General features: G+C 43.9%; 1 protein-coding gene across 5 annotated transcripts; it reads right to left on the bottom strand.

The window, feature by feature from the left end:
• Nucleotides 1–253: 253 nt before the first annotated feature.
• On the bottom strand, nt 254–13,266 carry LOC307086565 (inverted formin-2). Of its 5 annotated transcripts, XM_079751812.1 has the most exons (23): nt 13,127–13,266; nt 9,681–10,103; nt 8,898–9,013; nt 8,438–8,597; nt 7,780–7,813; nt 7,512–7,653; nt 6,214–6,346; nt 5,401–6,018; nt 5,041–5,186; nt 4,866–4,927; nt 4,664–4,766; nt 4,472–4,557; nt 4,269–4,369; nt 3,969–4,039; nt 3,757–3,864; nt 3,596–3,666; nt 3,378–3,498; nt 3,076–3,240; nt 2,712–2,814; nt 2,444–2,596; nt 1,549–2,232; nt 1,238–1,291; nt 254–679 (listed from the first exon to the last, which is right to left on the bottom strand). In XM_079751812.1, exons 2-22 carry the CDS (start codon nt 10,075–10,077, stop codon nt 1,239–1,241), a joined length of 3,627 nt encoding a protein of 1,208 aa, XP_079607938.1. In that variant the 5' UTR covers nt 10,078–10,103; nt 13,127–13,266; the 3' UTR covers nt 254–679; nt 1,238. The 5 variants fall into 5 exon arrangements, 4 of the variants coding, with proteins under 4 accessions (XP_079607938.1, XP_079607939.1, XP_079607937.1 ...); XM_079751813.1 differs by lacking the exon at nt 1,238–1,291; XR_013812444.1 differs by having other exon boundaries at nt 662–679; nt 1,238–2,232.
• Between the last annotated feature and the right edge of the window lie 1,208 nt (nt 13,267–14,474).

Genomic DNA, 14,474 nt, shown 5'->3' with positions numbered 1-14,474 from the left:
TCTTGAGTAGAGTAGACGGTCCCCAGGAGCGGCAGGGCCATATCTATAACCGCAGCCAATGATGTCACAGACCGAGTGCGCGTGCGGAGGCGCACAGACTTGTGTGCGCGTGCTAGGCGCACACAAGTTGGCCCCAGGCTGTGAGAGATTACAGTATAGGACCCGAGGACCAATCCTGTTCCACATAGCTGTAGGTCAACGCCAACAAAAAGAGGAATAAGATTATTTTTTCAAATAAGCTTTATTATCACGTTTTACAAATCTTAATATTCCACACATACTTGACGGAGCCCATATAATTTATGAAATTGCACAAGACGGTCGTATTTCCAGAGTTAAGGATTTTTTCTTCTGAAAAAGATACAAAAAGAACAACGAAGGCTGATATGGCCCTTACATCGTATAATGCTTTAAAAAGCATAAGCTTTTTAATAAGTTAAATGTTTATTTATTTCCATACACAAACGCTTTTGGCTTCTTGATTAAAATACATGTTTTAGGCTTAACAGCACAGCCTTCCATTAGATATTTTTATTTTATTTTTTTGTCACTCAAGAAGCATATCCATCCAACCAGTTGTAGGTCTCATTATCCAGGACACTGCAAAATATGTAACAAAAATATTGTACACAAGCCTAGGTTCAACATCTCCTCTTTCCTCTCCTTTTCCGGAGCTCACCTGGGGAAGCAGAGATGACAATTAGAAGAAGGAATAGGCTGTGTGGATATCACAAAGAAGTACAGATCACCCATTCAAATTGTAATGAAAATAGTTTAGATGTCAGAATGTATTTGATTATTCACCCCCCTCAACAAAGACAAGATGAACACAAGGTGTTGCATGAAGAGAGTTGTTAAGGGTTTAGTGTTTAAAGCATTTAGTTATATTAATTTGACAAATGAAAATTGTTAGGAGCCTTCTTTATTTCCCCCCAAAGCCTTGATGACAGATTTTGTAACCAGATATACCATAAGGATTGATTGGGGATAGACTAAATACATATATGCATGTTCTCCTGCAGACTCAAAAGACATAGAAAATCCATGACAGACACACATTGACTGATGTTGGATCATTGCTTGACAACTGCAGACTTTGCGAAATGGCACGACAGAGAAAACAATTAAATTGGACAAACACGAACACACCAGATTGAGTTGTTAATGTATTTAAGCGCTGACACCCATCGAGCGGATTAGGATGATTAGGTCCGTTAGTTTAATATTTACCACATACCTTACTGCAATACACAGCCATTTTTATGTTTTGCATGTCCGTTTCCTTTGTTCCCTTTTGTTTTAGAGAATCAAGCGGAAATGACAAAACAAAAAGGGTTGCAATGTGATGATTTCAACTAAAAACAAAATTCTGTACAAATAAAAAACACACGCTATTATAAATAAGTAAATATCAACCCACACACAACCAGAAAACAAAAGTTGCACACAAAAAATAGAATACAAAATCCAAGATAAACAAGGTAAATAAGGATTTCCCTGTATCCACATAAACACTCAGGGCTTTATTCAAGTTACTGTGCTGGTTACCTTCATGGCTCTTCTTTTTGTTTCGCTTAAAGAGCTTCTGCTTTTTCTTTGAGTCGGTTTGGATGGGGACTGCAGCGGGCTCTGGCAGGGCCCCAGAGACCGACGACAGATCTTCAGTCCTCGGTCCATCAGGAACATCGTATCCCTGGATACTCTCGGAGACTGGCTCCTCCTGGCTTTCGGAGGTGGAATGTTGGCAATTACTTTTTTCCTTTTGACTTTGGTCTTCTATTGTGCTTTCCTCTTGTGCCCCTGTTCTGGCCTCCACCTGGGCCGAGACAGTGAAGCTAGAGGGGCCGGCAGGTGGTGTGGTCTGGGGGATGATGTCAGGATCGTTGGTCGTGCAGCCGTTCTGGGAGGTGCAATGCTGGGGCTCAGATGCTGTAGTCCCGAGACGAGGGCTGCCGCTTGGGGACAACCGAGGCTCCCCCTTCTGCGAGGAGACCGGCGGCACCAGCAGGGCTGGGTTGGTTACCAGGGAGGCTCCACTCGGAGTAGTGCTGGAAGCCAGCCCTTGGGGAGAACTCAGTCTCGAGGCTGGTTTGCCTTGAGGCCGGTTTGTGGAGCTGTTCGCTCCGTCTGCGGAGGTTTTTCCCTCCCTTGTCTGGTGGGGGCTGGAAGCGAGAGTGAAGGCCCTTTCTGCCGCCAATGCTTTGCCTTCTTCTGCAGGTTTTACATTTGACCCTGAATGCAAAAGGGCAGAGTTATTTGGAGAGCACACAATGAAAAGATGCTGAAATACTTTGACCAAGCGATGGAGCAATCCCTTAGTGGGCTTGAGAAGAATGACGGCACATGTGGGAGCGATTACAGCTACATTGTGGTGGGAGGGGGTTGGGAGAGCAGACAGTACCAGCCCTGCGGATGGATGGAGACATCGGCCTCTTGTCCTTACCAGGTGGGCCGGACTCCCTACGCATTTCACTAGAGGGAAGGTTTTCCAAATCGCACCTGGGCGACGTCTTCCTGAGGCTAAACCCTTGTCTGATGTCCGCCAGCAGGTGGTCAATAATGCAGCCATCATCCGGTGGGGGTAGGCCTCTCTTTACTGGGGACAGAGAGACAGAAGGGGGAGGTTAAAACCTTTTCATGTACTCTATTGTTCCCAAACCGTTTAAGTTTGAGCAAAAACAAAGCAAAAGTGTGTTTTTGTCAGAACATACTTATTTTTCCATTCTGCCCCTTCTGCCTCTTGGATTCCTCCTCTGCCAGCTGCTTTTTGCGTTTCTCTGCCTTGGCCACCAGCTCCTTTCTGCTTTTGTTTTCCTGAGAACACAAACAGAGGAAAATAGATTCACATTTCACCATTAAGTAAAAGGAGTTGGTAATTGTAGTGACGCACAGAAATATCAAATACTTCTCTCCGGTTCAAACTAACACCACAAAGAGACCAGACAAAATAAAGCCAGGATAAACAGCAGATTTTATGTACTCATACATTGAGAGGGCAAACCATGTCTGGAAGCAGATGAAACCTTTCTTTGACAATGAGTCTGTAAATGAAAGTATCATTCTAAATGCTCCAACCTTCATGGCCCTGATAAATAGGCCGCGGAATGTCTTGATGGTTCCAAATAGGTCCTCCAGAGAGAGCTGGCTGCTGTCCTCACACAAGTACAGGGCCAGCTCACACTTCCTCTTGTCAATCTCATAGAACTGTTCCTCTAGAGTTTGGCACGCCTCCAGGCTCTCCTAGTGTGAACACATGAAAAATAGATCAAACATGCAGGCATGAGTAAAGGTGCTGGACCCCTGGAGTTAAAAAAGAATGCCCATGTGAAAGGTTTGTTTGATGTCATATTAAGCCTGATCAGCTGAGTTCTACTGACCTCTATTATTTTGGTGTACTGCTGCTTCACGTCGTCGATGGAGTCTGACACTTTCTTGGACGTTTCCTTCAGTCGCTTCACCAAGGCACTGGTTTCTGCCTGGGTCGAGTCCATGTTGACCCTGAATGGGGAAAGTGACCATAGGAATGACCTTGTGTCTTTTGCATAGAAAAAAAAAAGTAAAATATGAATAACACAATGCGATTTATTTTCATTACCCAGCTGCTTTCTCACAGATCTCAATATCATCTGGCAAGGCCAAAAGGTCTGGGTGGTTAAGCTCTGCTTCCTTCAAAGTAAGCCATATAACATTTAGGTGAGTTTGAGACTCCCAACAAATCATGATTCAAGAAGAGCTGTTGATCCATGAGACTTGTACCTCAAGGATATGATGAAGAAGTGTGATGCGACTCTTGTTAGCTTTGGTTTCGGTTAGCTTCAGGAGAGAGCTGATCTTGAATCCCTCTGCGTTTCCTGTGTGGCTTCCCTGAAAGCGTGTTCAAAGTGGTGTGAGATTTGGAACCAGCAGTTCATATCCAAATCCAAAAAAAAGGAGTGTTGAATAGAAGGGAGCAGGCTGTGAGTGCTTACATAGTTGAGGAAGTTCCCCACATTGAGGATGAGCCTGCAGAAACTGGGCATGCGAGTGCTTTCACGAAGAGCTGAGGAGATATTCATATTGTAAACAACCAGGCATTTTTCATTCTCTTATTAGTCAAGAACAGATGATGAATTGAGATGGCATCTTTTGAGACCAATACAAAACATTGGCCAGTCTAACTGTAGTAAGCAGCAGTATATTAAATTCCTGGAAAGTATGACAGAGTGCACCACTAGAATATATGTTTACGCTGCAGAGAGATGGTAAGGGAGAGAGTGCTGCCCTCTTACACTGGCAGGCATCCTCCACCAGCTTGGCCTTGGGTCTGAGCATGTCTAGAACAGAGGAGGTCTCCTCACACAGCAGCATACACTCAATCCTCAACTGGTAGCTGCACACAAGCAAGGGGCAATACGACATCTCATTAAAAGCCATGGACATTTGCCTAGTATAATTTGGTTAGGGGCTTCTGATCATCAAAGCAATTATTTACCATGGAATGGCCATCAGTGAGGTGTAGAAACGATCCACATTTGCCAACTTGATCTTTTCTCCCTGGAAGGTCTTCAGGTTCTCGATCTAAATTCAGTGCAGAGCATGATTTTGGTTTTAGGTCTTTGTGTTGCATCTGTGATCCATTGATCATGGGATAACCATATACAATCATGTGCAGGCAGAAACAAACCTCATGCTTCTCAGGCAGCAGTTTCTTTAGCTGCTTCAACACCTCCACATCAAACTTGGTCCGGTCGCCCTTCTCAATCATGAGAGCAAAATCCTCATTGGAGCTGGGTGAACAGAGGGGGCAGGGATATGGAGCATGGTTAGGTTGAACGGTAACTCATTACCAGTAGGACGCCAAAAGGAAAACGCATCGCACCGCTCACCATTTGAATTGCTTGAGGAAAATGTTCAGATTCAGGTTTTTCTTTGGATCAATGAAGGTAACCTGCGGGGGAGAAGGGAGGCGAAGGACACGTTATTGATTATTCGGGGGGGCTAATTGGGCGCGTTTGTCCTGCGTCGGGGGCCCCTGCGTGTCGAGTGTTTGGCTGAGCGTACCTCTTTAGGCTCCTTCTTGACAGGAGCAGCTGTCTCCTTGTCTTTGTGCTCGGCCACCGGGAGACAGAACAGCTGCTCGATACTGCTGTAGTCCGGCTCGCGAGGAGCATCGTCCGTCTGCGCCGACGCCCACATCGACTGACCATCTGCGTGTGAGAGTAGAGGATAACCTGAGCGAGCTGGGCTCATATCCGGACCGACCACAAACAACAACACGGATACAGCCATGTTGTTGTTGTTTGGGTACTATTCCGTGTCCATGTCATTTGTGGGTTCACGATATTGGCGTGGCTCATTTTACGATATTGGCTCATGTCGACAGGTTGTTTTAATAGATATCATATTAACGTTTTTCCTCACCAGTGACGGTGCGGAGCTTCTGCCAGTTGAGCTTCTTCATCCTCAGGGTGGGGAAGCGGCCCCCCTTGGATGAGGGGGCAGCGGCCGCTCCCAGGTTCAGGATGCAGGTAGCCACGATCCCGCCGGGGGCTGGGGGCGGCGGGGGGGGCATGCCGGGTAGGGCCGGTGGTGGTGGTGGTGGGGGTGGACCGATGCCCCCTCCTGGTAGAGGAGGGGGAGGAGGTGGTGGAGGAGGTGCGCCGGGGCCGGTGAAGCCTGGTAAGGGTGGAGGAGGAGGAGGGGATCCAGCCATCATACCTGGCAGTGGAGGAGGAGGAGGTGGAGGAGGAGTCGTAAGTTGAGGGGGGCCCTGGTTGGCGCCAGGGGGCACACCGCCTCCCATAAATGGGGGCAGAGGTGGTGGTGGTGGTGGTTGGGGTGGTGTTGCGATGCAAGGAGGCAACTGGGCAGTTGTAGGTCTTTTAGGGAGACTCGCTTCGTCGTCGTTGACCACGTGGGTCTGGACAGCCTTGTCCACCGTCCGGACTGGCGGGCTGTCCACCTCATTATGACCCAAGCTGCTCCTTCCCTTAGAGAACACCAGCCTCCGCATGATCTTCTCACACGACTCCATCTGAGCTGCAGTACAACATGAGATTGACATATAATCACAGTCAATCAATGGATTCAAATTAACCACTATATTTACCCACTTTCAACCAAAGTGACTGACAGTGAGTTCAGACACAGGTCACTAAGGTAGGCGCGTCCTGCTTAAGGATGCCTACAAACAGGCTGTGGCTAAGGTAACATATACATGTGCTGTGGACTCACAGTCTTGGGCCAGCAGAATGGCTCTGTTGGTGAGGCTCTCCAAGGCCTGCCAGAGATCACATCTCTCAGGCTCCAGCAGCAACAAGGTCTGGAGGATGGACAGGAGTTGGAGCGATGCTGGGGAGCTGCTTACCTGGACGGACACACACACACACAGACACACACAAGTGGAAGAAGTACTCAAAAGCCATACTTGAGTAAAAGTACAGATATCTTCCCAGAAAATTACTCTAAAATTCACCCAATATAATACTTCTTGAGTAAAAGTCTTAAGTATCGGATATTAATTGTACTTGAACACCAAAAGTAATTTCCTGATAATATATGTACTTAAGTATTGAAAGTGAAAGTACAAGTACATACTGTTCATAAAAAAAACAAAATCAACAAGAATTGTTTTCCCATTTGAGATTTATTGAAACATAAAAAATATATAAACTACAACATCAGGGTCTTTCCTCACCTGCTCTCACTCTCTACCTCATAGTAACGACCCCGTTCTAACTTTTACTTGACATCATCGTTTCATTTTTCTACTTTGATTACATTCGATGTTGACGCGCACAAGCACGCGCACACGCACTCACTCCCTGTGCAGGGACACAGTCGCAGAAAATGTATGTTTAGTAGCCTACATGCGCTAAAAAAAACGCAAAATATTCATGCATAAAATGATCTTACATTTATCTAGAACTTCAACTTGAAATATACTTGCATAACTTAAAGAACATAAACCGGAGAACTATGTGTCAACGCAAGCTTGACTAATACATTATGAATCCAATCTCCTTACGACTGGCACGGAGGTTTGGGTGGCAGGTCTACTGGCCCTCCCTTGCCCCTAATTACAATTGGACATGTGCCCATCTCCCACCCCTCAATGCTAACGTTATTGGGTCAAATTGATCAAATCGCAAAACTCTGCACTTTGACCGTGGTTGGCTGAGAGCACTTGTCAATCAACGTTACCAAACTTAATTGGCCAAACCTGCTTATCCTACTTCCCACAACATGACATTTCTAATTTCTTCAGCTTTAATTGTGTTGCGAGTTACGACGATGCAAAGGGAAAATGTATCGAAGTTTAAGTATACATTTTATTAAGGAAAAGTAGCGGAGGAAAGTTAAAGTTGCTAGAAATGTAAATACTACGAAAAAACGACTTAAGTTCAGTAACGGAGTATTTCTACATCGTTACTATACACCACTGGCTCTAATTTTGGGAATACATTTTAAATGACACAAACATAAACCAGAGCTCATGGGGTACATTTTAATTTGCCTGAAGCTCAACTCACCTTGTTGAAGAGGGTGGTGAAGACCTCCATGTGACTACTCATGTCAATACCGCCGTACACCCGGAGCATCTCCTCCTCATCCTCCGCCATGGCCTCCTCGAACGCTTCACATTGAATGGTCAAGTCTTCGTCCTCCTTGTCCCTGGAATAACATTAATAAATTAGAATGATAATCGCACACAATCAAACACATACTCTTACAGGCATCATGACAATCCCAAGCGTTGAGTGTTTGAGGTGGATTTAGGACAATTGATAAACGGCTCACCTCAATTTAGGTAGTAAATCTAGCAACTGTAGCCCTGCAAAACAACAATAACAGTCAACAGCGTTCAGTGAAATATAGTTGTTTTGTTCTTAAAAAAACTCACTTTGTGAAAGCAGAGTTATAGACATGTTGGCATCCATAGGATGGCACAGGTGTGCAATTACAAGGTAGGCGTGGCTTAACAATCACTCAAGTGGGAGAGGGCGTTTTAATGACTCCAATGACATCAGCATCTTGATTATGGTCAGATTAATTCACTTACCTTTCTGTCAAATGATAAATACTTAAAGGTGCTGCAGGAAACATTTGAGAATTGTAAAGGAATTTCTAACAAATAATAGCTCATAAATCGTACCTATAAAACCTTTAAATGTTGTTAATTATTTAAGCACTCTGGGATTTAACGAGGTGGGAACCCTCATGTGTAATGAACTTGAGAATGAGGTTGTCATTCTATTCTGGGACAGCCCCATTGATGGAGATCTGTGTGGTGTACCTCTTGCTGGTGGCCCATTTTCCTCCCCCTGCATTTCCATTTCCTTTCCCCCCCCGAGGACTCAACTGCACTCAACAGTCCAACACAACAGCGTGAATCTGCTTCTAATCCGAGCCCCTCGATTCCTGCCATAAATGGCAGAAACCCGGAGTCTAAACATACCGATAAACTCCTTCCTCATCTTATCTCGCTGTCTGAGATCCTCCGCCCCGAAGATGGTGGCGTTGATGACGCTGAGCAAGGTCACCATGTAGGGCACGTTGTCTGTGGCCAGCAGTTCGTTCATGATGACACTGAAGCGATACTGCTGTGTCTTCACTCCCTGAGGGAGAAGGGGGAAGTGCTTTAGGCAATTGACTCATAACGGCATCTGGGAAGGGGGATCATGTGATTTAGTGACGATGACATCACTAGCATATGGTTATCCCCATCAGATGGCATAATTTAGCCACATGCTTTTGTGTCATTTGAGGTAAAATCTGCTATGATGAAACATGGAAATACTAATAATAATAATACAATACATTCAATATACAACACTAAACGGCAATATCATTACATCATAACATTTTTTCTTGCTACATGCTATGGCGCTAGTGTTGTCCCATAGAACAGCACTTACCTTGTAGTGGTCGAGGGCATCCAGCGCCAGGCGGTATCCATCTGAGGAGAACATACTGAGGGCGGCAAGTAGCTCAAACACCTGCTTCTTCACCATGATGTTGGACGTGTCCAGCGCTGCAGAAACAACCACGTAAACATCCCCGTAAGCAAGAGTTTTTCTATTTTTTAAGACTTGTGAAGACATCACATCTTAGACTTTGTCCCCCTGAGCTGTTGACATGAAGTGGTGGGTGAAATCCAATATCTGACTGATAGTGATCTTGAAATTTGCAACTAAAAACGCATTCTTAATATATAAGAGTTATAAAAGATGTTAAATAAATATAATCATTATTTATTTTGAACAATATATATATATATATACATATACTCAACTTATTATTCCAATTTTCAAGCATATATATATATATTTACTTGAATATGGGAATAGTAAGTTATAATATTTAAACACATTTTTATTTTGACATTTTTTGTTATATTGTTACTGTACATAGTAAATAACATGTTTACCTTTTCTCTTATCAAAAACATTGGTTCCAATTGTCCGACCATTTCTTTTACTCAATGATGAATTTAAATTGGTTATATGTACAGTAGTATGTATATGTTATGGAATTAAAATGAAAGCAATGTTTCAAGGAGTTAAAATGAAAACAATGTTTCAAGGAGTTCAAATGAAAACAATATTTTATGGAGTTTAAATGAAAACAATGTTTTAAGGAGTTTAAATGATAACAACTCTGGTTGTCAGCCAGCGCAGACGGGTCCCGATCGGCCCCACCTTGGGACAGCTTGCGTATGTAGCCCTCGTTCTCCACGATGAAGTGGATCCCCGCTGCGGAGTTCATCACCGCCCGCACGCAGCTGACGCAGGTGAGCTGCAGGAGGGCGTCGGCGATGCGCGAGCAGCCCCGCCCCGACAGCCGGTCCAGGGCCTCCAGCAGCAGGTCCAGGCCGCTGAGCTCCAGGAACTGCACCATCCACGCCTGGTCGCTGCCCTCCAGCCGGCGCCTCAGCCCAGAGTAGTTGACCACGGTGGGCACCTGCAGCAGCCGGATGCACAGCTCCGGGTCGGCGCTCTCCAGGTTGGCCTCGGGCGGGGGGTCCGAGTCCTGGGAAGAGCCCAGGCGGCCCCTGACCGCCAGCCACTTCTTCTGCACCTCCGACGACTCTGTCATGGCGGCTGGGAGCTAACGCTGGCCAACTGAAACAAAGTCACTCGTTAGACTGTAAGTCAATGTTGTTTTCTGTACAAGTAAACACACACACACACACACACTCACACACACACTCACACACACTTTCACACACACTTGTGTGTTTGGCTTGTATTTGGCCTTGATAGATTATGTATTCTTCTTTATTCACAGCGGCTCTGCCGGAAAAGCATGCTTTTCCAACTGATAGCTGGTATTTTTGTTCTGAACCACCAGGAACACTATCGAGACCAGAGGAAGCAGAATAACAAACCTCTATCAGAGGAAAACAGAATAGGGAACGACCGCGCTGCACTTTGTGCATTTATGTCAGCAGTCCCGTCAGTGGCAGACATCCAACGTAATCCCTTCCTCAAAGGAAGTAACCCCTCTGTCCGCTCACCACACCCGACACACAGCAAACGATGTCCAATCGGTGATGTTACTGGGAATAAACAACTTTTAACTACTATTTCACTGTTGATTCATCATATAGGTCATAATGGCTCACCCCCATCATTGGTTACCAGACTCAGACTCTAAACTAAGTAATGCCCTGCATTTATTTGTTAAAGACAAGATATTTATTTTCACATCCGGAACAGAGACAACCAACTACATATTTGCATTCATGAAACCATAAACAGAAAATCTTTAATATAATACGTATAATCTATTATGAAAATATAATTCATATAATAAATGTAATTTATTTTCTATTCATATATTCCATCTATAGTTTCAGCAATACAGGGAACAAACTAAAACATAGGTTTTATAGTCCTTTTAAAGTCCCCATTCCACGCTGATGACAGGACCTTGCTAAATAAACAGGAAAGTCACTGAACATACCTAGCATTGTTGCATAACAGTACACTCTGGACGCCATGTATCCCTGTATCCACCCACACAGCTTGGCTCAAACCTCTACTGCACAAAGTAGAACTTGAAAAAAATGAAATAATAAAAGATGATCAAATAATCGAAAAAAAAACCTTCTGCCAGACACTGGAGCAAACTCTTCCTCAGACACGGACTGTGTAACCGTGACCAACGTGACTCATCCTACTGGCTTCTTGTGTTTGTCTTATGGGCTGTATGCTTGGCAGGGCTTAGCAGGTGTTGGATGAGCATCCTAAACAAACCGCAGAGGGTCCGTCCCTGGAAACACAGCGGCCTGGACTTTCTCACTCCATCCCCCGGTGGCCTCAGCCCACTTATACACAGAGCTAGCTGTCAATTATTGTTTTATAAAAGTCTCTGTGCTGGCTTTATATCCAGAGCTGCATCTTGTAGCATAAACTACAGGTGCAATAAGAATAATTCAGGGGGAAAACATGGCATCTAGATAACACACATTAAAAAGAGGAGACACTTGCGGACTGTCAAACTTATGAGATTCCCATTTGTTCCTGTTGCCTCTTTTCCTGGCTCGGTCAGGCCATGCTTTTGTCAGATTCAGCTGCAGGCGACAGTGCTTTGCTCGACTCCTGCTGGCACCATGAGAGTGTTACCGTGGCAGCAAACAAGCGCACAATGGCCTTTTTACAATAGCTTTCTAAAGACAGTGCAAAACTCAACCCCCACCAAAGGGGGATGGAATACGCCCTGTGTCTGTGAGTGCCTCCAGTTCAGAGCCTTACAGAGGCCATCCCCCAAGAAACACCATTTGACTCAGAAATACTTTGTCTTAACTTTGTCTTTTTGACCTTTCATGTTCAAAAATGGGTACAGCTCAAGCCATTCTTAGGTTCACTCGAGGACATGAGTGAATCATCTGTTCCCTGATTCCCAAATTCCGCTGAAATAGCTGCAGCACTGGTAAACCAGTGTAGTGATTGCATAATAATGGAGATGTATCAGTCTGTTTTGTCTTTGGAAAGCAGAAGTTTCTAGTAGAAACAATTCATATTGCTACAGGAAGGAAAGGTCTTTCCTTGGACAGGAACTACCACCTTAGGTACACAGCTGAAGAAGAGAACCATGTCTTGCTTTTATTAAATGTAACTTATTATTTCAACTGCTGCAGTGTGTTCATCAAATGCTTTGTAAAACAGGTACAACTTATCGATATAGTATGATATTTATACATTTTTCCCTAATTAATCACTTGCTTGAGATGACTGGCTTGGTCTAAAGATAGCGTGGACATTCACCCACTCAGTCCATTTTGAGACTTGCTAACCTATTTAGCTGTGTACTTTGGCAGCAATGCTTTCTGTGTGGAATAACAAAGCTTGTGTACATAAAAAGAGAAAACAACTGGGATCAGTAACAACCAAATAATCTGAACATAACCCAACTGAAAAAATTCTAATCTAAGGGCATTGAAAAAACAAACTCCAACTCCAAAAGTTAATTAAATAATGACTGCACGAATGTTTTCCTTTCTCTGGAATGCAAAATTCCCATTTTCCACAGGGTACTGGACAAAGGCAGGAACGAAAATATCCTAAACTTTTGGTTAGCGTTCTGAAAAGCGGATTTACTTATTACAACGAGATTGATGCAGCGCTCTACTTGATGATTATAATACACCTATTGACGAAGCCTATACAAGTAAATGGAGCCACAACTGGTAGCCTACTCATTTTTGTGTCTCATGTTGTCCTCTATCCTTTGATGAGTTCCAACACATTCAGAAAGCCTCCTACCACCGACAATAAATGCTGTTAGAGCGATTGCTGTCTATTCCGTTCAGTCGAGACATATCTGTATCAAATCTATATGTCCAACTGTAAAGTGATGAAAACCGCATGAATCCTTCGCATGAATCACATTCAATGAATAATTGACATATTCTTGTAATAAGGAGAGATGGTTATCCAACGGTTCTAGGTGGTCAGTTGCACGGATATATTCAAGCAGGTTACAAAAAGACACACAAACAGCGAACAGGCTCAGACTCCTACTTGCGTTCCTATTTCCGCACGTAGGCGAAAATAACGGGACTGCTCCATATAAATAGATCACATACGACGAGGAAGAAGAACGCTGATCAAAAGAAAAAACGACCATCACATCTGCTCACCTGACCAGTTAGTCCATGGAAAAAAGGAGGACAGTCGCGTTGCTGTTTTAGGTTCACATTGATGGATTTTCACTGTTCACTGTGCATCTCCGGCTGCCACATCCACATCCTGCAGGAAAAACAAACCCAGTGGTATGCGGTGCGCCCCTGCTCAAACGCGCTCCTGCGATACATGCACATGTGCGACGCGGAGAAAAAAAAACAGCGAGCACCACTGGAACGCCCACCACACACCTCGCATCTCAGCTGCTGGACGAAACCAGTAGGCAGACTGGGAGACAAACTGTCGCTAGTGATGTGGTGGTGGGTGGTGAAGGTGTTGATGGTTGGCTCTATCGAGGTGTGCTGTAAGAACACCTCCTGAAATACGATGGGGACTGTTGAGTTAATTTGGCTTTATGGAAATGGATTCTACAATTGCTCGGTCTATACTTAAGACCGACTGCTATTTGTCCTGAGATATTTGTTTGTTAGAGATGAAGGGCATACCTAGGACTACCAGCCTGATAATTACTTGTCCAAAACAAGGCTAATTGCTTTAAAGTTGAAGAAAACCGATGATAGATTGAGATATTACACTGGCACAATACACATTAATACAGGCTATTATTGTAATATGATTTAGGGTTATATTTGGTCTATGCAATTCGCATACAATTAATTAGGTAACTTATTGATTGGGGGGCACGATACAATAACAATTATGTATTATATAAAGATTGATTATGGTTGTATGCCAGTGTTAATTCAGGCATAATTATGAAATTTAGCCCACGTATACAGCGTACATATGCGATTGCAAAACAATGTGTCATGCACGTTAGGCTTCAAACAATCTATCAATAACTAAATCAATACTGTATTATACATTAATGACATCTGTCATTAATATTGGAATATTGGGATTGCCAGAGGGAGAGGGAGTGGTAATGTCAACTTTACTGTATCCTCTTCAAGCTCTAATAGGCTAGATGCTGCCTGCTAATCAATTCCACTGAGACTGCAAGACCCTATGTGCAAGGCTCAATATAAACTGGAGTTAAACAGTTTAAGTAAGTAATTTCCCCCCCAGGTCTCCGTCTTCTGTATCCGGAAACTTTTTTTTTGATCGGGGACCCATGAATACAATCAACACGTTGGCAGTTCCAACCGTCTTTCAACATTTACTCAAGTAGGCCTACATTTAAATATCCAGCAACATCCGTAAAAACAGCACTTCAGAAAACTTCTCAATTATAACCAGAAGTGTATCCAGTAGGCCGCCGTTGGCAGCGGTTCATTTTATCTACATATATTTTAATACAGGAATAATGAGTTATAATATTTATACAAATTTGCCATGTTTAAT

The sequence above is a fragment of the Pollachius pollachius genome (assembly GCF_949987615.1).
Source record: "Pollachius pollachius genome assembly, chromosome: 15".
NCBI lineage: Eukaryota > Metazoa > Chordata > Actinopteri > Gadiformes > Gadidae > Pollachius > Pollachius pollachius.
This window is presented reverse-complemented; position numbering and strand designations above follow the sequence as displayed.

Coding starts and splice junctions, on each gene's coding strand:
- LOC307086565 (XM_079751811.1), bottom strand. CDS start 10,077: ATGACAGAGTCGTCGGAGGTGCAGAAGAAGTGGCTGGCGGTCAGGGGC. Junction 4,928..5,040: donor TCAAGAAGGAGCCTAAAGAG/GTACGCTCAGCC, acceptor TCTCCCCCGCAG/GTTACCTTCATTGATCCAAA. Junction 3,499..3,595: donor ATCTGTGAGAAAGCAGCTGG/GTAATGAAAATA, acceptor TTCCCCATTCAG/GGTCAACATGGACTCGACCC.